Below are 24,902 nucleotides of genomic sequence, written 5' to 3'. Positions count from 1 at the left end.
GGCAGTACAGTATCTTGTCAGTGGACGAGAAGCTGCATACAGGTCTGGGGATACAGCCCGGGCACAGCCGACTTGAGAAAATCTACCAGGGAGACTAAACAATGCTACAAGAGGAGGATAGAAGACCACTTGACAGAGCACAATCCAAGGCGGGCTTGGCAGGGAATAACACACGTTACAAACTACAAGGGCAGCAACTCCACCATCACAACACAGACACCTTGCTAGCAAAGGAACTCAACTGTTTCTTTGCTCGCTTTGAGGTTAAAAGACCAATATCTGAGGTGTTGTCTCCACCTGTCCCAGCAGCCACCCACTCACAATGCAGGAGTGTGAGGCGGGAGCTCAGATCAGTGAACCCAAGGAAGGCTGCCGGCCCAGACAGGGTACCTGGGAAGGTGGTACTCAAAGAACGTGCTCACCAGCTTGCCGCTGTATTCTCTAACCATTTTGAACCAGAGCTACTTGATCTACCAAGCCAGAGTGTAGCCACAATTTATTGTGCACCACTATAATAACAGTTTTCTGGCACAAAGATAAAGTTTTAACAACAATAATACATTATTGAAGTATATGTGCATGGTGCAAAGAATAAGCACAAGTAGGCCTTGAACTGGCTCGTAACAACACACGTGTGGCTGGATGCCCTGCCACACGAGTCAGATCTCTGTTGATAAAGTGGTCTTCAATAGCTTTTGCCTGCCTAATGCCTTTTTTTAAATTGTGGCTGGCTGTGTTGTACAATACTGTGTTACCTGATTTAAAAGCTCTATCACACTCCCTCAATAGAGCCTGGACCCCCATATTCTTCAGTGGGCGAGTGAACAGGGCACTCACCCATTTGTAGAGTAATTTCCAAAATGACATATGTAAAGTCCACTCCATCAAAGAAGTCATTATGCATGGATGGCGTGCGCTCTCCAGCCAGAGAACAATGTTCCATGGCAGCTCCACCATCAGATCCTCAAGAAGTTCTCTCAGGATTCTGGCACGTTAGATTGAAAGTCCATGATCTCGTGAAAATAACATATTCTAACTTTTTCTGCCCGACATGTTCAGGCAGCCTGTAAAAACAGCGTCATGGAGACGTTCCACGTGTGCATTCATGGTGGCAGTAAAATAGCATCCTGCGACACAGACAGCAGAATCAGCGCACATTAGAATCCCACATCTGACAGACTGAAAAAAGAAAGAGTTCAGAGAGAAGTGTATCATCTCCTCCCTGTACATCTTATGTAAATCTAAGCCATCACTTTCAAATGAAAGTTCAAGAGCTTCATCATTGGACGTAGCAGCATTCTGTTTTATTCTGTTGGCCATCGGAATGTTTCTGCTTTTCCTAAAATGTATGTCACATGTCTGCAAATGCAGAGTAAGATGTTTTCTGGAAATGCATCTGCTGACTCACCAAGCAAGAGGGATAATTAGCAATGAAATACATGAGCGACCCCTAATTATTACTGCAAGTGCGCAGACAGACTTACAATCATGAATACTTTGATGTTGCTACCTGGGACATTAAATAATGTGAGACATGTCCTTGAAGCAGATTTTCCTAATGTACACACACTTTAGCTACATTATTTTACACTATTTGTTTACCTCCTACAGTGAGACTGTGTGTGTGTGTTGTGTTTTCACGGTATGCATGTATTTGCACGAGTGATGTCTGAATGGCAACGAAATGTGTTAGATGTCTGTTAAATGGAGCAGATGTGTTTGCAATGAGGCACCTTTCTGGAGCAGCTCTACAATTTCAGTGTAGTCAAATGCAATGACAATAATAAAAAAAAAGGATCCTGTTGTATAAGCGAAGTGCGCAACACATCTGCGCATGCGTGGGTCAAACAGGGGAAAAAAATCCCAACTACCAAACCTACCAAACTCACACCGCTCCCATTGAATTTCTTATACAGTAGCATTAGTGGACTGTAAAAGTTAAGACTTTTACAGGGATTGTTTCAGAGGCTTTAAGCCTTAAGAGACGCAGACAATGACAGGGGCGCATTGTGCTGTTTTCAAATGCTCGAATGGAATTTATAGGCTTGAAAGTTGGCTGAAAACACACGATTGCAAAGCTCCGCCGAGTCCACACAAAGACGGAAAAAAGAAGAAATGTGGTTGTAAATCTCTGTTCATTCTACACAATTTCCTCACAGAAAAGAAAGTTCCAGACGGACGTAAAAGTCGGACTAAAATTGTAAGTTTCTTGCACACATTTATTTTGTCAATATCCTGAAACTGTGACGAATTATAATCTGGCTGATGACGCTGTTTTCGTGCATCGGCTTATGACTGTAATGTTGCGCCATGAATGATGTGACGCGTAATATTGTAATATTGACATGTTCTATAAACAAACTGCATGCATGCACATATCACTGTATGTCTGTCAACTTATCAAAACAAACGTGACACCAAAGAGGTCATATGTGAGACCCACCTTCATTGTCATCATTATGAAGCCGGCGGAGTAGCGATTTCTCATCCCTGCTTAGCAAATACTCTGCAATATCCACAGTTTCAGACTCTGGACTTTGTCTAACCATCCGTCAGGTGCCTTAAAGGGGTCAGAAATTTGTTTGTCTCCAACTATCAACAAAGACCGGTCATTTTCGACAGCAGCGCTCTCTTCCTCCTTTATCGGCACTAAAGGTAGTTTCTGTAATGATGCAGCACACACAAGCACAACCAGCTCTTCTTTCCGCTTCTGTCCACTGTCGTACGTAGTCCTGGTTGTAACAGGCAATCCGCGGAGCTTACAAAAACGCTTTAAATCATCAACTTTCCAGCGGGTGAAATGATCCAAATCATAGCACTCCTCGCTGCTTTCCACAATCATAGCATGTGGGTTGGTAGTCGAAAAATTTAGCCTACCCATAAGCACGCGCGGCTCGAGCTGTGCACTTTGCTTATTCAGACAAACACTCATTTCATCCTGACTGCCTCACTAGTTAATCCTGATCTCAGAGAAACATAGGTTCCCTCTGCCGGAGGAGGGCCAGAGTTTGTGATCAGTACGTCTGTGTCCAAAACTGGACGTTTTGTTGTTTAAAATGTAACAAACTTTTCATGCGGCTGTCAGAGGATCAAAGAAGATTTCTGCCCACTAATGGTTTTTACCTCCAACACTTTCACCTTATGACATCACAAACACCTTGTGAGGGAAAAAAAAGTCAGATTGGGTGTGCTCTGCGGTTTAGCGCAGAGGTCTGCCAACACTGAGGCATCAAGCCGCATTTCAGCACCATCACAATTAAACAAACGTGTGTCGATAACTGACTCTTCCAAAGAACACATTACTGACTTGTGATTCCAGACTTTCGAGCTCTGCACAGCAACAGTGGAAAACACAAACCTGTCCATCATGTGGCCCCACAACCAGCTGCAGGTTTTTGTCCATTCAAGGTCAGTGACTGTAAAGGCCAGCTGGACCTTGTCTCTTCTATAACTACCGACAGAAACAGTAGGATGAAAGTCAGCCAGCAATCGTCAGTGGCACCCCCTCTGTTGTTACAGTATGCCCCCTGTGTTAGCTCTTTGTCAGTGGCACCCCTCTGTTGTTACAGTCTGCCCCCTGTGTTAGCTCTTGTCAGTGGCACCCCCTGTTGTTACAGTCTGCCTCCTTTGTTAGGTCTTTGTCAGTGGCACCCCCCTGTTGTTACAGTCTGCCCCCTGTGTTAGTGCTTTGTCAGTGGCACCCCCCTGTTGTTACAGTCTGCCCCCTGTGTTAGTGCTTTGTCAGTGGCACCCCCCTGTTGTTACAGTCTGCCCCCTGTGTTAGTGCTTTGTCAGTGGCACCCTTCATGAATGTCAAAGCCTTTCGGGGAGTTAGAGTATACGCCCCTAAACTTTGGCCCTTTGGCCCCGTTCAGGCCTTTTACTCACTCACCTCCTGCACTCTGTTCTGCACCACCTGGTTCTTGGAGGCGGTAACGCAGGTGGGAATAGTTAACATATCCTGGTTCACTGGCACCCATCTCCTGGGATACAGATGAGGTTGGAGGTGAACCCGGAGGCGAGGAAGATGAAACGGGAGACATGACTTGTTCTGAACACTGAAGCAAACTGGAGCTGCCCCCTGCTGCTGGTCCAGCAGTTGGCCTGTCTTCGACCCCTCTTTTGTATAGTGCTTCTCTTTCACTACCATCCATGGCTGTCCACACCGCTTGACTGTCATTTTCTTTGCCACCACCGCCCTGAGCTCGCCTGAAGAGGTCAGCTGCAAACTCTCGGGCACGCACGGCTGCTTGTGACTGACTGGAAGAAGATGGAACTGGATTGGTTCGATAGGATATAGGTCTGTTTTCAAGTGAGGTCTGAGGTAGTGAGGAAGAAGAGACTGAGGTGGTGTTGGAGTTCCTGGGGGGTTGCCCTAACAAAGCAGCTCTCTTTGTGTACAGGATCCGTGAAGACTGACCTTGCTTACCTGAAAGAGAAACAGAAAAGTTCTGAAACAATCACTAGAAAGAAAGACAAACACACATAAGGCCCTGAGGTTCATTCCAGAGCCATAACGTCACATTTTTATGCCTATTCAGGACATCTGCTAAGTTAAGAGTGGTCTGCAGTCCAGCTGAGGCTTTGTCAGCTCAGTCTGGTCCAGTGAACTTACATATTTGACCACCAGAGCATGCCTATATTTAAGTTTTCTGAAGCAAAATAGACTGAAATGGTCAAAAAATCTCATTATTTTCAAAAACATAATGTCATCTTCTCAGATGTTTGTCAACCAGTGAGGTCTGGATTTCTTTGGCACCAGGTCTCTGAGGAGGATCCTTGGGTCTGACTGGAATGACTGTGTCAAACGAAGGGTTACTTTCTCCTGCATGCGTTCAGAGAAACACACCATGTGGACAAAATGTCCCTCACAGTGTCAGTGATCCTCCTCCTCAGTCTCACCAAACCCGACCAGACACCAGAAGATGATGTGATGCTGGTGGAGCTGGTGTGTGTGTGTGTTATGACACCTACGTAACATCTCACAATACACATTATGAAGTAATACAGGAACCACGGCACCGGTTAGACATCACACAGGTTTTGGACATGCTCAAACTGCTGTGATGTGACAGGAGCCCCCCCACAGAGACTGAGTGCACATTTTGTCCTCATCTTTTTGAGAGTTCTTTGTCTGCTGCATCTGGTTTCACAGACTAACAGTCTATCTGACCCCGATTTGTTGCATGAATGTGCAGCTTTTTTCTCTGCTCACAATTTGATTGTATTTCTCTGAAATACAATCTGGGACTATTCCAGACAATAAACTGCAGTGAGTGCAGCATCCATTTAGTGAGAAAAAACCCAACTTTCCTTATTCAAATTCATTCCGGTAGTATTCTGCTCTTACTAGGATGCAGCAGTTTTCTAGTTTGGCAAATAGTTCTGGAGGAAATCACTGAAGAAATTAACACATTGAAAATATGGTTTTACCGAAACAAACTGTCATTAAACTTAAATAAGACAGGGATGAAGTGGAGGTGGAAGAGTCACTAGGTGTTCACATGAAACACTTTATTAGGGCCCGAGAAGGAAAAAGTCCTACAAGGATCCTATTGTAATTGCGCTGTTTATTATTATTATTATTATTAGGGGACTTCCGGTGACGTCATGGATGCAGCGGTAGCAAAGTAACGGAGCTCCGCCGGACATAAAAGAAAATAAAGGTGACAACTATAATAATTCGACGCTGAAACGTTAGAAACAGAATACTAAAACATGAGTTCCTCTGCGGGACAAAGAAAACAGGAGAAACTTGACCCCACGCGAGGAAAAGACGATAACAAGCTGAACCCGCCGAGCCCAACTAGCAAGAATTCGGTTAGTAGCAGCACAAATCAACCAGATACAATGGTACTGGAAGAACTGAGAAAACTTCGAAAAGAAAACCAAGACGGACACAGTCAAACTAAACTGTCTCTTAACCGTGTGGAACAATCTATTTCCGATTTAAAAAACCAACTGGCTGAACACGAACAACAAATGGGGAGGTTGGAGGAGAGAATTAGCACGGTGGAGGACACAGAGACACGTCACCACAGAGCACTGAGGTATTTGCTGCACCGCGATATTGAGCTTACAGCAAAGTGTGATGACCTCCAAAACAGATTGAGAAGAAACAATATCAGGATCTTTCAAATCCCAGAGGATAGTGAAGGAGGGGATGTAGCTGGCTTTGTTAAAGACTTGCTCCTGAAAGATCTTAAACTACCACCAAACTTAGACATAAAAATCGAAAGGGCACACCGCTCCCTGGCGGCCAAACCCAAGGATCCAACAGCCCCACCGAGGTCGATAATAGTGAGATTCCTGGATGCAGCGGTAAAGGACACGATTATAAAGCAGGCATGGAGCCAGGGGAAGGTGGTCTACCAAGGTAAAAGGATTTACTTCGACCAGGACTATTCTCCCGATCTGCAACAGAATTGAATGAGGGTCCTTGAAGTTATCAAACAACTTAAAAAGAAGAACATCCAGGCAAAGTGTGTGTACCCGGCCCAACTGAAAATTAAGCTGAGCACCGGAGAGAAGACGTTCAGATCACTAATGAGCGCCGCCACATTGCTGAAGGAGCTGGGGGTCGAGGGGCGATACGAGGAGAAGGAACGCATTGAGGAAGAACTGAAGGATGGATGGAGGAGCAAAGAAAGGAGAAGGAGAGGGATGCCTTTGTCTTCAGCTGATCTCAAAACCTTTCTGCAAGGAGAAGACTGAAGAGTCCCTACCATTAAGGTGGACAATAAGCATATTCTAACTAGCATAGAGATAAGGTTTCTGGACTTATAGTAGATACATCTAACGGACTTAAAGGAACACAATAAGCATCACTATGTTCTATGATTTGAGTATATTTTGTTGTCACAAAACAAGGATAAATGATAGATGGTCCAAGGCGGATACGCTGACCCTGTGAGTGGTATACACTCTGCTGGACCTCTCTTACAGTTTAGTGTAACATTGGTCACATTTGCATTGTATGTACTTTTTTCCACAGAGAAGGTAGGTCACACCTCTCTGCCCCAATACCAACGGGGATCTGACATGGTCATAGCTCAGCTGATATGTCAGATTGATGTAGTGGAAGCGTTTTTTTCTTTTGCTTATGTTTTTGGTGTTTTGGTTCTCTTGACATACATAATTGATATCACTTGGTTGGGGGTTAACTTCAATATGATGTTTAAGGGTGAACAGGTAGAGAATTATATGGTGAGACTCTATGGGGACTATGACTGAGTTGAATTTCATAAGTTATAATATAAGAGGAATCAACAACCAGATCAAGAGGAAAAAAATTCTGGGACAATTAAAGAAACTACATTGCTCTGTTGCTCTGATACAGGAAACACACCTATCAACGGTGGAGCATTTAAAATTGAAGAGAGAATGGGTAGATCAGGTTTATAGCTCATCATGCGAGAGAGCAAAGAAGAGAGGGGTTGCCATATTGTTTCACAAATCTGTGTACTATAATAATGAGAAACTCTTTCAAGATGAGGAAGGAGGGTATGTGATGCTGATAGGCACGATTGCAGGAAAGAAAATAACTATAGTTAATGTGTACACCCCAAATGAAGAATGTCCACATTTTATAAAAAAAAAAATAACAGCTTTATTAGCGGAGAAAAGCGAGGGGATCATACTGATAAGGGGTGATTTTAACTGCACTCTAAATTCAAAGCTAGACAGGCTACCTACAATAAGATTATCTCAATCCAAAATGGCTAAGGGGCTGACGGACATGATGATGGCCTCGTAGATATTTGGCGCCAACTTCACCCTAATGAGAGAGACTTTACGTTTATGTCTCAAGCACACGGAAGCTATTCGAGGATAGACTTCTTCTGCTTATCAAAAACCGAATTCCACAGGGTAAAAGAGTGTACAATTGAACCAATAACTATTTCGGATCATGGCCCTGTGACCATGAAAATTAACCTGGGAGCAGAAAAACTACTTTAAAACACTGGAGACTTAATGTTTCATTATTAATGGACTCAAATATTAGACAAGAAATACAAAAAGCTCTGACTGAATACTTTGCTATTAATGATGATGGTAGTGTTTCACCCCTCAGTTGTATGGGACGCCAGGTAAAGCCACAATTAGAGGGAAGATTATATCTATAGGATCTAGAATAAAGAAACAAAGGCTTGTTAAAACAACAGGATTGGAAGCAGAAATTAAAAAAATTAACAGGGGAACACAAACAATATGGAAATAAAGACACCCTAAACAAAATAAAAAAGGTTAGACAACAATTAGATGAACTTTTGACATATAAGGCAGAGGGAGCTCTTAGATACACCAACAGAAAATACTATGAAATGGGTAATAAAGCCAGTAGGCTACTGGCCTTCCAACTTAGAAAAACCCAATCTAACCGCGCAGTCCCTAAGATAAGGAACCCAGAAACTAACCAGATAGAAACCGACCCAATTAAAATATCAGACTCCTTTGCAACATATTACAAACAATTATATAGGACAGATGAATCAGAATCTAGGAGACAGGAGAGCGTAGAATTCTTAAAGCACTTAAATTGAATAAACTAACAAGTGAGGAAGCAGAACTATTAATAAAACCTATTACAGAAAATGAAATTAAAGAATCTATTACTAAACTGAAAAATAATAAATCACCAGGAACAGATGGTTTCTCAGGTGAATATTATAAAATATTTATGAAGGAACTCACCCCTGTATTATGTAAAGTATACAATTACGCACTGAAATCAGGAAATCCCCCAAATTCATGGTCAGAAGCCATGATAACGGGTTATACATAAGGAGGGAAAGGATCCTCTTCAGTGTGCTAGTTACCGCCCAATAAGCCTTTTGTGTGTGGATTATAAAATCCTGACCTCTATATTAGTTACCAGAATTAAAAAAAATATTAAGAAATTAATACACCCAGAACAAACGGGGTTCATACCAGGACGTCATGGAACAAATAACATTAGAGGAGCCCTGAATTTGCAAACAATTGCAGCAAGGGAGAAACAATCGTCGATGCTTCTCGGTTTAGATGCGGAGAAAGCATTTGATCGAGTTGACTGGATATTTTTGAGACAGACATTGTTAGAAATGGGTTTTGGAAAGGAATTTGTGACATGGATTAGTCTTCTATATAAAGAACCTCGTTCCAAAGTAAGAGTCAATGGCCATTGCTCTAGCTCCTTCAGGATTGAGCGAGGGGTGAGACAGGGAGACTCATTATCTCCCATTTTATTTGCCTTAAGTATTGAACCTCTGGCAGAGGCAATACGCCAAAACACGCAGATCCAAGGGATAGCAGATGGAGGGACAATCCACAAAATAGCCTTATTCGCGGATGATATTTTGCTCTTTATAAAAAACCCTGTCCTTTCCATTCCCATACTTATAAAATGCTTGCATAAATACGGGTCAGTATCGGGATACAAAATTAATGAGACTAAATCAGAAGCTATGATGATCTCGGGTACTTGGCCTACACAATTGAATGATAGTGTCTCCTTTCACTGGTCCAAACAAGGATTCAGATATCTAGGAGTTATTCTTACACCCAACTCCACTCAATTGTTTGAGGCCAATTATAACAAATTAATTAGACAATTAAAGAAAGATGTGACACGTTGGGAGGTGCTTCCCCTGTCTTTATTTGGTAGAGTAGAGACAATAAAAATGAACCTACTGCCCAGACTTCTTTTTTTGTTCCAATCCATCCCAATAAGAGTACCTGCTTCCACCTTAAAAATGTTAGATAAACTAATATCAACATTTATTTGGCAAAGGAAGAGGCCGAGGATAAAACTGAAATGCCTCCATCTGCCTAAGGATAGAGCAGGACTGAGTTTACCAAATTTTAAAAACTACTATTGGGCAGCACAAATAAATGCAATTGTGTCATGGCTTAGAAATGATCAGGAAACAATATGGACTCAGATAGAGCAAAATTCAACTGAGGGTGTTCCTTTATCAATACTACCCTTTATGGACACAAAGTCAGTCAAAAAGATTAAATTAAAGAATGAATGGATAAAATACACCTTAAAAATTTGGACAACAGTTAAAAAAGCGCTTGGGGGGCCTCAGTCAATCTCAAGGGCTATGCCTATAGTAGGAAATATTGATTTTCCCCCTTCGGTGTGTGACAATGGGTTTAGAAGATGGGCAGAAAAAGGCCTCCATATAATTAACCAACTTTTTACAGAAACAGAACTCAAATCCTTCTCCCAACTTCGAGAACAATTTGACCTTCCGTCGAATGACTTCTATAGATATCTTCAGATTAGGCATTATATTATAAGCCACAAAGAAAAGGAAATGATTAGTGAAGCCCCAAATGAGATGGAGGAGTATTTTATCAGCATTGTGGAAAAACACTTTCCAACAAAAAGACACATATCTAATATATACAAAAGATTGAAAACAGACACTCTACAAAACACAAACTATATCAAAGAAAAATGGGAGATGGAAATGAATATAAGGGAATTAACAGCCAATTGTGGAAGGAATTCGACTGGAAAGCGAAAACTAGATATTTTTATACCCCTCTTATCACCTCTTCATTTGCAAAGAAACCTACCACAGCACTCTGTTGGAGGAACTGTGGAAATATAGGAGATACAACACATATTTTTTGGGATTGTCCGGTAATAAAGGAATATTGGGACAACATTAAAAAAGATAGACACTATTCTAGGAATAAATATTACCCCAGAACCTATGTTGTTCCTACTGGGAGTTATTCCTAGAGACCTATATAATACTAATCAGCGATACATATTGAGGATCCTCTTGCTGATAGCAAAGAAAATTATTACGGTAAATTGGAAAGAGGTAAAACCGCCAACTATAGAACAATGGAAACAGAAACTGAAAAATGTGTACATAATGGAGCGGCTGACTGCAAATCTCCAGCTATCTATGGACATCTTTGAACAAAAATGGACATGCATCTCGAGATACGTGGAGGTTTGACGAGAAATGTAACAAAATATTACCTCCCCATTAGATTGTGAAAAGTTTACCCTAGGCACCATGTATAGACTCTATTCACTATACCCCTAAATCATATATGTATGGAGTGTACCCTCTTATTTTAAGGGAAATAAGATGTCAAGAATTGTTCTGTTCAATGTTTTAAACGGCTAAATAAAAAGTTCAAAAAAAAAAAATTATTATTATTATTATTATTCTCACTCTTGAAATCAAAATTTCGGCCTGTTCCCATGCTCAAAAACTCACCAAACTTTGCAAAGTCATCCAGCCGGATCCGAAATTCGATATTTTGGGGGTTTCGCACATGGTTGCAGCGAAATCGCGCCCCATAGAAATTTTCAAAAACCCCTCCACATTGGGGTTTTTTCGTCGTAGCCTCACAAAATTCGGTACACATATTTACCATGCCGGGACGCACAAAAAAGTCTCTTACTCTCATGGTGAAATATCGACAGGAAGTCGGCCATTTTGATTTTAAGTTTCGATATTGAGCTAATTTTTGCCATTTTTGGCCATTTCCACTACTTCCATTAGAACGAACTTGTCCTAGGGATTTCATCCGATCGTCTTCAAATTTGGTCAAAATCATCACAACACAATGGTGATCAAAAGTTATCAAAAGATTCTAATTACGTCAAAAGGCGTGGCTGCTGGGGGTCGTCAAACTTTGGCTTTTCGTTTCACTTCAAACGGCTGTCACGCCCACATACTTCATCGTAGATCCTTCAAACTTGCTGGACATGATGAGGGCTCTGCCCTGAACGTCTACATATATTAAGTTCCCACCTCTCCCATAGCGCCCCGCGGTGGTGGCGGGAAACGTCCTATTTTTACTTTAACAGGTCCTGATGTCACGTACTTAACCCAATCAACTTCATTCCACTTCTAAAACATGCAGAACAAGTTGGTGAACGTATTGAACGTTTTGTCAATGAACAAACTCCTCCTAGAGATTTTGTCCAATGCACTTCAAATTTCTTCCACATCATCCAGAGATGATACTGACCAAAAGTTATCAAAAGCTTATCTTTATGTCGAAGGGTGTGGCCGCTATGGCGCCGCCATTTTGACCCTTCACCATGGAACATTATACTTAAATAGGTACTGATGTCACAGACACTCAACAAAAATATAAACGCAACACTTTTGGTTTTGCTCCCATTTTGTATGAGATGAACTCAAAGATCTAAAACTTTTTCCACATACACAATATCACCATTTCCCTCAAATATTGTTCACAAACCAGTCTAAATCTGTGATAGTGAGCACTTCTCCTTTGCTGAGATAATCCATCCCACCTCACAGGTGTGCCATACCAAGATGCTGATTAGACACCATGATTAGTGCACATGTGTGCCTTAGACTGCCCACAATAAAAGGCCACTCTGAAAGGTGCAGTTTTATCACACAGCACAATGCCACAGATGTCGCAAGATTTGAGGGAGCGTGCAATTGGCATGCTGACAGCAGGAATGTCACCAGAGCTGTTGCTCGTGTATTGAATGTTCATTTCTCTACCATAAGCCGTCTCCAAAGGCGTTTCAGAGAATTTGGCAGTACATCCAACCAGCCTCACAACCGCAGACCACGTGTAACCACACCAGCCCCAGGACCTCCACATCCAGCATGTTCACCTCCAGATCGTCTGAGACCAGCCACTCGGACAGCTGCTGAACAATCGGTTTGCATAACCAAAGAATTTCTGCACAAACTGTCAGAAACCGTCTCAGGGAAGCTCATCTGCATGCTCGCCATCCTCATCGGGGTCTCGACCTGACTCCAGTTCGTCGTCGTAACCGACTTGAGTGGGCAAATGCTCACATTCGCTGGCGTTTGGCACGTTGGATAGGTGTTCTCTTCACGGATGAATCCCGGTTCACACTGTCCAGGGCAGATGGCAGACAGCGTGTGTGGCGTTGTGTGGGTGAGCGGTTTTCTGATGTCAATGTTGTGGATCGAGTGGTCCATGATGGCGGTGGGGTTATGGTATGGGCAGGCGCCTGTTATGGACGAAGAACACAGGTGCATTTTATTGATGGCATTTTGAATGCACAGAGATACCGAGATCCTGAGGCCCATTGTTGTGCCATACATCCAAGAACATCACCTCATGTTGCAGCAGGATAATGCACGGCCCCATGTTGCAAGGATCTGTACACAATTCTTGTATGGCCGGCATACTCACCGGACATGTCACCCATTGAGCATGTTTGGGATGCTCTGGACCGGCGTATACGACAGCGTGTACCAGTTCCTGCCAATATCCAGCAACTTCGCAAAGCCATTGAAGAGGAGTGGACCAACATTCCACAGGCCACAATTGACAACCTGATCAACTCTATGTGAAGGAGATGTGTTGCACTGCATGAGACAAATGGTGGTCACACCAGATACTGACTGGTATCCCCCCCAATGAAACAAAACTGCACCTTTCAGAGTGGCCTTTTATTGTGGGCAGTCTAAGGCACACCTGTGCACTAATCATGGTGTCTAATCAGCATCTTGATATGGCACACCTGTGAGGTGGGATGGATTATCTCAGCAAAGGAGAAGTGCTCACTATCACAGATTTAGACTGGTTTGTGAACAATATTTGAGGGAAATGGTGATATTGTGTATGTGGAAAATGTTTTAGATCTTTGAGTTCATCTCATACAAAATGGGAGCAAAACCAAAAGTGTTGCGTTTATATTTTGTTGAGTGTAGTTAACACCATCAACTTCCTTCCACTTCTAAAACATGCAGAACAAGTTGGTGAACGTACGTGTTGATCGCCATGAACTTACGAGTAACGGCTTCTGTGTTGCGGCGTACCGAATATCGCCCCTTCGCCATGAAATTACGTTCTTCCGTTTGACGGCTTTAATTTTGTCATATCATCATGAAAATTGATACGCAGGTCAAGCATGACAAGCTCTTACAAATTCATAGGGGCGTCGCCCTGTGGGCGGGGGTAAAATGCCTCAATAGCGCCCCCTTGAATCTTTCAAAAACCCCTCCCCATAGGGGTTTTTTTTTGGAGTAGGGAGATGAAAATTGGTACACATGTGTGACTTGCATAGACGTACAAAAAAGTCTCTTGCACCATGAGTCTACTCCAAAGACGAAGTCGGCCATTTTGAATTTTCTTGTCATTTTGGCGTGATTTCCACACGTTCTATTTGAACGAACTCCTCCTAGGAATTTTGTCCAATGCACTTCAAATTCCTTTCACAGCATCCAGAGATGATACTAACCAAAACTTATCAAAAGCTTTTCTCTATGTTGAAGGGTGTGGCCGCTATAGTGCCGCCATTTTGAACCTTCGCCATGAAACATCAAGTCATGATAACTCCTTCATGCTTTGCCTGATTGACTTGAAACTTCACATGTATGATGATGGTTGGCCCCTCAACACACCTGGCCCATCTGTTTGTACACTGAGCGCCCCCTAGTGGATGAACCATCAACATGTCATAACTCCTTCATGCATTGTGTGATTTGCTTGAAATTTGAACTGTGGGATGAGTGGTTGCCCCTGTACGCACATGCCCACATCTGGTCACAAGGGAACACACTGCCCTGGGTAGGCGGTTGCGCGGAACGAGGGCCCGTATATGACTGCTTCCAGTCCTAGTTATTATTATTATTATTCTCACTCTTTCTGTGTAGGCTCTCAGTTGTCCAGGTGGTTTCCATAGTAGAGAAGCTTGAATCACGTCAAGCAACCCAGTCCAGTCGAAGATTCAAGCTTCTCTACTATGGAAACCACCTGGACAACTGAGAGCCTACACAGAAACATTGCGACCAACTGTGGGCATGATGCCCTGGCACTGGTACGTAAGCTGGAAAGGACTGCTAAAAAGATAGCTAACTTTAGAAACCACTTAAGATTTAACCTAAGATGCAAACAAAACAATGTTATTCCCAAATGCATGAAGCAAAAGGCACTAGAAGCAGGTCACACAGCAGAAAAGATCCAGCACAGTTACCTTAGGAGGATTTTGGGTCTTAGAATTAGAAGGCTTCATTTTAAAATATTAGACCTCCAAAATAGTCTTGATAGTCTTTACAAGGAAGTTAAAATCTTAGCCAGAGAGAAGAAATGGTTTGAGAGAGGTGTCAAGGAAGCATTCTTTGTAAAACAGTTGAAACCCAGCCTTAACCGGGTGGCGGGTCTCAGACACACTTTATCCCCTGTTTACAATGGGGTACTCAGGTCTAAGCAGTTTCAGTCTTTTGTTCATGGTAATGAGTCATTCACATCATCACGAGAGTCGTCAAGGGAGCCATCAGGGGAGGCTTCCATCCCATCATTAGGAGAGTGCACAATAGGTGCTAATTAGAGCTATTGTTTAGTCACTAGCCTATAGCAGTCGGCCTCTCGGTAGGAGGGGTCTGGTTAGGTTATAAACTCCAGCTTTTGGTGGCTTCTGGTTTATTCTTCTATACAAGAGTCAAGACAGATGTCAGACTACCAGAGCAAGAATTTTAGCTGAGGAAGCTTCTGTGATTTGAAGCGAAACGTCCTCACGTCAAGCAACCCAGTCCAGTCGAAGATTCAAGCTTCTCTACTATTCTCACTCTTGAAATCGAAATTTCAGCCTCTTCCCATGCTCAAAAACTCACCAAACTTTGCAAAGTCATCTTGACGGATCCAAAATTCGATATTTTGGGGGTCGCACATGGTCGCAGCGAAATCGCGAAATAGCGCCTAGAAATTTTCAAAAACCCCTCTACATTGGGGGTTTTTCGTCGTAGCCTCACGAAATTCGGTACACATATTTACCATGCCGGGACGCACAAAAACGTCTCTTACCATCATGGTAAAATATTGACAGGAAGTCGGCCATTTTGATTTTAATTTTTGCCATTTTTTGCCATTTCCACTACTTACATTTGAACAAACTCGTCCTAGGGATTTTATCCAATCGACTTCAAATTTGGTCAACATCGTCATGACACAATGGTGATCAAAAGTTATCAAAAGATTCTAATTAGGTCAAAATGCGTGGCTGCTAGGGGTCATCAAACTTTGGCAAGCTTTTCGGAGCACGCCGTTTCACTTCGAACGGCTGTCGCGCCCACATACTTCATCGTAGATCCTTTAAACTTGCTGGACATGATGAGGCCTCCGCCCTGAACGTCTACATATCTTAAAGGGATACTCCCCTCATATTAAAATAGCAGTTTCTAAAAGATAAAGATCATATCAACCTTGAAATACAGTTTATGATAATTATTGGAATTTATTTTTTGAGAATTTTTCAAATGAAGTTTCCTCCAGTTGCCTGTGCTGTGACATCACAAGTGCTCTTAACACACTGTTGAATGTAAACACATGTATAGAGATATCAGTAAAACTCCTTACAAAATCTCAAAAATAGGCTAATGATTTGACTAATATTCATAAATAAGAGCAAGAAATATAATTTTCTACTTTCTGATGTCACATTATAATTTAAGTGTAAGGTTTTCAGGTGTTTTACTGGAGTATCTGTACATGTATGCACACCAGGCTGCGCAAAATCAGCACTTGTGACTTCATACATGTAGCACATAGAAGGCTGGTCAGTTTTTTAAAAATCATAAAAAATTAAGCTAATCTATTGCAAATCTTGTTTTTATTTAAGATGTCACTATTTCAATATATAATCTCTTATTTTAGGGGTTAACATTGATGAGTAAAGTGTCCCTTTAAGTTCCCACCTCCGCCATAGCGTCCCCTGGTGGTGGCAGGAAATGTCCTATTTTTATTTTAAGAGGTCCTGATGTCACATACTTAACCCAATCAACTTCATTCCACTTCTAAAACATGCAGAACAAGTTGGTGAACATAGGTGATGAACGCCGTGAAGTTACGAGTAACGGCGTCCGTGTGGCAGAGTGCCGAATATTGCCCATTCGCCATGAAAATGCGTTCTTCCTTTTGACGGCTTTACCGTATTTTCAGCACCATAAGGTGCACCTAAAAGCCTTAAATTTTCACAAAAATCAGATGTGCACCCTATAATCCGGTGTGCCTAATGTGCGCACTGAATTCCAAAATCTGTAAAAACAACCGACGTTGTCTTTGACCGTCGGAATATCGGACCATTCCTGCTGACACAGGGAGGTAATACGTATAGTACATACGCTGGCAGCGTAGAGTACGTACCCTGGAAGCGATAAACCAATTGGAGAACATTACGTAATACGTAAAGTACGTACGCTGGTAGCGTAGAGTATGTACGCTGCCAGTGATAAACCAATCAGAGAAGAGTCCGTGGCACGTACACTTACCTCCGCCACTCCTCCAGTAGTTACCGTATACTACAGGTATCCTGCAAAACAACATTTGTTTGTCTAAGGACCCCCGAAAATGGCACCAGCGAAGAGACATGCTTACGAGGCACAAGTCAAACTCCAGGCTATCAGTTATGCGGTTGTTCATGGGAATAGAGCAGCTGCGAGAGGAAACAAGAAAATGAACTGGGGCCAAGTTAAAAAGACCAAATGGAGTGTCCGCGGAAACAAAGCGAGGTGGCCACAGCTAGAAGACCAACTCGAGCAATGGGTCATTGAACAAAGAACAGCCGGGAGAAGCGTCTCTACAGTCACCATTCAGCTGAAGGCAAAAACGACAGCGATGATGAGAGGGAAGATGAGCGGGAACCTGGTGTTTGATGGCGAAATTGCCCAGCTGTTCAATTCAGACACAGAAGATGAGGACTTCGATGGATTTGTGACAGAACCATAATAAAAAATAATGTGAGTACCATATTGTTAAATACCGGTAGTTAAAAGTTGTTAAAAAGTTCAAATAAACTCAGTTTTGCTTCCGTGACCCTTTTTTTTTTTGTAGACTATATGTTTTAGCGTGCGCCTTTTGTCAGGGTTAAGTACCCGCCAATTGAGGGCGCACCTTATAACCCGGTGCGCCTTATGGTGCAGAAAATCATCATGAAAATTGATACACAGGTCAAGCACGACAACCTCTTACAATTCATAGGGGCGTCGCCCATGGGCGGGGCAAAATGCCTCAATAGCGCCCCCTTGAAACTTTCAAAAACCCTTCCCCATAGGGGTTTTTTTGGAGTAGGGAGATGAAAATTGGTACACGTGTAAGACATTGTAAAAAGTCTCTTGCACCATGGGTCTACTCCAAACAGGAAGTCAGCCATTTTGAATTTTCTTGTCATTTTGGCGTGATTTCCATATGTTGTATTTGAACAAACTCCTCCTAGGGATTTTGTCCAATGCACCTCAAATTTCTTCCACATCACCCAGAGACGATACTGACCAAAAGTTATCGAAAGCTTTTCTTTATGTCGAAGGGTGTGGCCGCTATGGCGCTGCCATTTTGACCCTTCGCCATATGAACATTATACTTAAACAGGTACTGAAGTCACATAGTTAACACCATCAACTTCCTTCCACTTGTAAAACATGCAGAACAAGTTGGTGAAAGCACGCGATGATCGCCGTGAACTTACGAGTAACGGCTTCTGTGTGGCGGCGTACCGAATATCGCCCTTCGCCATGAAATTACGTTCTTCCTTTTGACGGCTTTAATTTTGTCATATCATCATGAAAATTGATACACAGGTCAAGCATGACAACCTCCTACAATTCATAGGGGCGTCGCCCATGAGCGGGGGCAAAATGCCTCAATAGCGCCCCCTTGAATCTTTCAAACCCCCTCCCCATAGGGGTTTTTTTTTGGAGTAGGGAGATGAAAATTGGTACACGTGTGACTTGCATAGACGTACAAAAAAGTCTCTTGCACCATGAGTCTACTCCAAACAGGAAGTCATTTTGAATTTTCTTGTCATTTTGCCATGATTTCCACACGTTGTATTTGAATGAACTCCTCCTAGGGATTTTGTCCAATGCACTTCAAATTTCTTTAACAACATCCAGAGATGATACTGACCAAAAGTTATCAAAAGCTTTTCTCTATGTTGAAGGGTGTGGCCGCTATGGTGCCGCCATTTTGACCCTTCGCCATGGAACATCAAGTCATGATAACTCCTTCATGCTTTGCCTGATTGACATGAAACTTCACGTGTGATGACAGTTGGCCCCTGAACACACCCAGCCCCTCTGTTTGTGCTTTAACCGCCCCTACTGGATAAACAATTAACTGCTCATAACTCCGTCATGCTTTACTTGACAGACTTGAAACTTCACTTGCGTAATGAGGGTCAGCCCCTTACCACACCTGACTCCTGTTTGTACACTGAGCGCCCCCTAGTGGATGAACCATCAACATGTCATAACTCCTTCATGCATTGTGTGATTTGTTTAAAATTTTAACTGTGTGATGAGTGGTTGCCCCTGTACGCACATGCCCACATGTGGTTACAAGGGAACGCACTGCTCTGGGGAGGCGGTCACACGGAACGAGTGCCTGTATATGACTGCTTGCAGTCCTAGTTACTATTATTGTTGATGTTGTTGTCACAGCCCTGTTAATTATTGTACAGAAAACAAATGCACACATACGTGCTGAGATGCGAACAGCTTAATGCTCACTTTAACACTGAAAATGCCATAGACATGCTAATGAGTTAGCGTCGGTCCCATTTTTAAGTTATAAAATACATCTATCAACTGTTTCAGAAGACCATAACAGGTCGGTTTAACATAAAAATATTAAATATTACTCACAGAAATATGCTCTTTGGAGTTTTAGCGGGGGAAATTAAGATAAAGTGAAATAAAACAAAGAATCAATGAAGCAGCAGATCAAAGCACTGCTTTGATTGGTTCAAGGTTCAAAACAAAGTCACTTTGCAGAAATGGTTGATTACAGACCCGCTGCAGGGTCTGTAATCAATGTACAGAAATGATCATTTTCCTGACAAACACCCCCCCCCAAAAAAAACAGCCACTCTGAAGGACCGATAACAGAATCGTTAAGCAAAAAGGTTATTGATGTCAGTGGATTGAATCATTTCTTAACGATACCCGAAAGGAACCGGTTCCCGATACCCATCCCTAGTCTCTGGTCTTTAAAGAAACTTGGGGAAAAAACAAAACAACAACAACAAAAAAAAAAACTGATTTTCTGGCAGTGCACAGTGAGAATTTGGTGACTGGAGTCTCATCTATTCTGAGCATTCACCCCACCCACAAATTGTTTTAATGACAGTCAAGCAAACGCGTCTGAAACAGAACGTGCAGCTTAAGGACACACCTGCAAATTAGCGCCTGAGGAAAAAATTCATTTTAAAAGTGATATTTCAGAAAATGTAATATTTTGCTTTGCTTGTATGCGTGCACACATACGCCACAAAGTCATTCCAACGGTACCCAAAGAGAACAAGGACTGAAGACCTCCCAACTGGAAAAGAACCATAACGATAATGATGTGTGCAGCGAAGGTGAGAAGAAAAACACATTCTGACCTGGGCAAAGTGAGATGCCACAGGCCACCAGGGAGTAGCTGGTGTTCAACAGGATGACCTGGTCCTTCTTCAGCTGGAAGGCCGGCTGGAAGGTGGGGAATGGGTACACCACCTGGTACCTGCTGTTGAGGACGTACCCATGCTGTAAACACTGTCTGCTACCTGCAGACAGACCAGGACCACGCTGAGACACGGCTGGGGTGAAAGGTCACGTTACAGGCTGCGTGTTTACCTGTGCGCACGCTCGTGGCTGAAGGAAGCGGACAGCAATGAGAACAAGGTTTAGGAGGCGGCATGGAGGCCACAGTGATGTAGATGTCTCTGTTGTTCTCATCACTCATCATTAAGTTCATCAGGACAGAGCTGGAACTGCGCGTGCTGACACAAACACACAAACATCATTACTACAAACAACAACAAGCACATCAGGACAGTCCCACCCTCAGGGGCGGGGCCAACAGCCCCTTTCTACAACCATCAGCTGGTACGAGCGTGAAGCAGCAGATTGGGCTAAGTTCTTTTGTTAATGCGGTGTTGTTTCACCTTGAGAGGGATGGACTAAGGGGTGTGTCTTTGTCCTCAGACTACAGTCCGTCTGTCCCCCTCCTATGATGTCAGGAGGTCACCCACAGACCGGGTTCTGTGATTCTTGAGTTTACCTGCTGTGGGACTAATGTGCAGGACGAGCTCATCTTAAGTACTCAATACATGACTGAAGTTCAGCGACAGGTTTGGACTGTTCAGATGGACAACAAAACGCTCAAACTACGAGAAGACAGGAGAACACAGACATTCTCTAAAATCACTCGTACAGGCACCTTAGGACAGGATGTGACCGTATAAACGGCTCTGAATGAGGCCCAGCGTCTCACCCGGCTGCTAAACCGATAAACTCGCCAGCTGTTTGGAAAAAGCTGCCGAATGCGTGCATTCTTCCTTACTTGAATCCAAAGATGACGATTTTGGAGCGGTCGTTCGGCCACTCGCACACAGTCAGGTACAGATCCGTGTAGATTTCCTCGCCTGCAAACAGTCGTACGTGGTGGACCTGTAGAAACATAAAACATGAAGACCAAGAGCCTTTACTGCCACTGTACACTCATCCAACCACCCCAATTACAGTCACAGTCCGACCTCTACAGGCAGTGGAGCCGCAATCCAGCACCCGGGGACCAGCTCCGGATGTAGAGCCCAGGGTTCGAGCTACGGTGGGTGGCGCCGGACGGTACCACCCAGTACCGCAAATTTCCTCCCGGCTCTTGGGTTCAAATTTCCTCTCCCGCCCGGCACGGTTTTTCAAAAAAATGAACTGAAATGTTGCTGAAAAATGTACCAATTTGTTCATATTTCAAGCTTATAGAGTTGTACTTTTGTTTTATTTTGCAATTTCAAACAAATAATTTCTTTCTTCATATGTCTGTGGCAAACAGCAGAGAGATTAGCAGTCAGCTGCTTTCAGCACTGAAAGCAGATCAGAACAGGGACGCACAGCATCTCTGCTCTGATCTGGCTCAAAGGGGAAAAAACTTCCATTAAAATAATCCAGAGTGTCAGTTCGCAGATGCTGATCCATTCAGAGGTTCGTGGCTTATTTTACAGTTTAAAGGCTCCTGTATCCAAAAACTTCAGAGGAAATGGACAACCACATTGCCAGTGAGAGTGAGGAGGAGGGGAAAGGAGCCTCTTTCAGCTCTTGTTCAAACAAGACAATTAGTGGTTATATTGTTTTTGTTGTTGGAAAAACAAAAGTCATGACAGAAAAACTCTGCCTGCTTCACAGGATGAAAGAAGACAGCAAATGCTATATGCCCATCAAATATTAATGTGTTTTTAACCTTTTCAACATTATTTCTTAACGTAGACGAAAACATTTTAAAAAGAACTTTGGTTTTACAAATATTAGAACATAAATGTTATTTTTTTGTCTATTATGCTTGCTTTCAATGCATCTAAAACCACTCAAAATTGGTTAAAAGGGTTTGCCATTAACATTTTAGAGGCATAAAACCCTATAGCTTCAGGGGACTCTACCCCCGTGATCCCCGCCGGGGGCCCCTGCACCCCCAGCCGTGAGCCACGATCACATAATTTACCCGGCACTAAAATGGTTCTAGCTAGAACCCTGGTAGAGACACTGCCTTGCTCAGGAACAGACACTAATGATGTTTTTGATGGCGGGAGGAACCTTACCCAGACACAGGGAGAACACAGAAATAATGCTAAAAGATCCGCTACATCCCAGGCAGCTTTGAGGGTCTTACTGCTGACGGGACATGCATCCAAATAAATGTTGGAATGACAGCACTGTGCCTGTGTTTGTGTGTGGGCCCCATTTTACAGAACTAAAAGTACCCGGACAGTTACAGTGTGTGTTCTAGTCCCTCATTATCACAAGGACACGTTGGTAAATAGAAGGTGGAGTTGATGGCCAGTGTTCCACATCTCCTGCAGTTCAGTTCAATCAGTGATTCTGTGTTCCACTTCACAGGTCCCTGATCTCTACCAATTGTTTGTTTGGACAGTTGGTTCATGAGACCACTGGACTCTAAATATGTGGGGCCTTACTCCCATTATTTGTCTTTCTATGTTTGACATTTCTTTTTTGTGCTTTTAGTTCTTTCTTGTAGTTCGGCCAAAGTAGATGTCATCTCCGTGTCTGGCCTGCCTGACATTTCTTTTCTGGCCCACTGTTGCCCATGGTCTTGCTCAGGGAGTGAGTAAAGTTAGTCTTTGTCCCTGTGAAGCACCCTGGGGCGACCTATGTTGTGATTTGATGTTCTATAAATAAATTTAACTGAATGATTAGCTGGCTTAGTGATTAGCACTGCGGCATCACAGCAAGAAGGTTGTGGGATCACTCCCCAATGTACCTTTCTGTGTGGAGTTTGTATGTTCTCCCCATGTTCACGTGGGTTTCCTCTGGGTGCTCCGGCTTCCCCCTTCATCCAAAGACATGCAGGTTGAGTGAAGTGGTGACTCTAAATTGACCGTAGGTCTGAATGTGTTTGTCTCTATGTGTCCCTGTGATAGACTGGTGTCCTGTCCAGGGTGAACCCTGCCTCTTGCTGTTTGACTGCTGGGATAGGCTCCAGTCCCCCATGACCCTTCACCGGAGTAAGCAGGTATAGAAGATGAATGAATAACATCACCATGAAGCAGAGAGCCTATTTGTTGTTTTGCTGTTGTGAATTTCGCACCATCTCGCAGTCCGTGACTCACGCGAGAGGCCAGTTTCAGCAGAGTCCTGGTTCAGGGCACAATGTAAACAAACCTCATGAAGTTTGGACAAGACAACATCGTAGCATGACAGAAGTACACCACAGGTGCTACACCACCTCTAGGTAACGTTCCATCATCATCAACGCCCATGAACTTGCTGGATCAACACCATCCACATCCTCACTAGCCACTGTTTACATGTGCTGTGAGACAACAGAACTTTGCTGGCACCGCAGTGCATTCTGGGAAGCGCAGGGGTCTCCAGGAGGATTATGGGAAATGTTAAAGCACTGAACTGTAACAGCCACATCTGTCTGTAAAATATCTTCAACACCTGAAGAGCAATTTCCATCAAAAGTGGTGGATACACTCAGTGGACCTTTCCCTTCAACACAAGGCATGTCAAGGTCATAGACCTAACGTCAATGTTAAGTCAGAGGTCATCATCTTAAACACATCAATGACCATATGGGAGTGAGATGAAATACTGAAATGTCATTTTCTTTATGGACTTATGTTCTCCTGGAGCTAACAAAGGTCTCAGACCTCTGACGCCAACCACAACACGAGATGACGCTAAACGATGTCAAAACATTAGCCGATGGCATCAAGACACTGTGAGCTTCTTGATGCCATGTTATAAAATATAAAGAGTACTGTGACAAATAAAATGTCCAGTATATACAGCAATGTCCATTATAGTCTTTAGTCATTTATGTGTTGCTGGACTGGAATCAGTTTGAAACTTTATTTACGCAGATGATGTTCTTTCAGTGGGAGCTGACAGTAGATGAATGAACTCTGCTTTCATCACCTGCTTGAGTCGGCTGTGCAGGTTGAACTCCCACCAGTACAGGTGGTAGGTGTAGAAGGAGAAGTCGTCATCTTCTCCACAGTCACTAGTGTAGGACAGAATGTAGCGTCCACACTTGGTGAAGCCCAAGAAGATGTGTCTGGAACAGAGCCACGATTTAATGAGCACCAAAGTCACTCACAGGTCTACGACAAACACAAGTCTGACACAAGTCACACTGACCCGGCTCGGAGAAACTCCTCACTGACGATGTTCTTCAATGGGACACAAACCCGAGGCGGGAGCTTCCTGAAGAGGCGCGGAGAAAACTGTCCAGACAGCTGCAGGAGACACAAAGACAAATGAGGATGACTGAGTGAACAACGCAAGTGTGTCTGTGATGCTCCTGCTCTCACAGTGTTTCCAGGGGTGCAGCCGGAGAGCAAAGGAGCCAACCCCCCCACCGAGAAGATCTACTTTTGACATTTTCAAACTTTTTGTGCACATAATAATAACAACTAGGCCTGCAAGCAT

General features: G+C 43.2%; 1 protein-coding gene across 1 annotated transcript in view; it reads right to left on the bottom strand.

Annotated features, from left to right (window-relative positions):
* The window catches only part of dcaf15 (DDB1 and CUL4 associated factor 15), a 74,202-nt gene that overhangs the window by 21,408 nt on the left and 27,892 nt on the right, over window positions 1-24,902 (bottom strand). Inside the window, 8 exon segments of the mRNA XM_034188539.1 lie at window positions 3,359-3,400; window positions 3,403-3,460; window positions 3,892-4,429; window positions 20,357-20,518; window positions 20,589-20,734; window positions 21,298-21,404; window positions 24,390-24,528; window positions 24,612-24,709. Of these exon segments, the coding sequence (XP_034044430.1) occupies window positions 3,359-3,400; window positions 3,403-3,460; window positions 3,892-4,429; window positions 20,357-20,518; window positions 20,589-20,734; window positions 21,298-21,404; window positions 24,390-24,528; window positions 24,612-24,709 (1,290 nt within the window).

The sequence above is a fragment of the Thalassophryne amazonica genome, chromosome 15 (assembly GCF_902500255.1).
Source record: "Thalassophryne amazonica chromosome 15, fThaAma1.1, whole genome shotgun sequence".
NCBI classification, from domain to species: domain Eukaryota; kingdom Metazoa; phylum Chordata; class Actinopteri; order Batrachoidiformes; family Batrachoididae; genus Thalassophryne; species Thalassophryne amazonica.
This window is presented reverse-complemented; position numbering and strand designations above follow the sequence as displayed.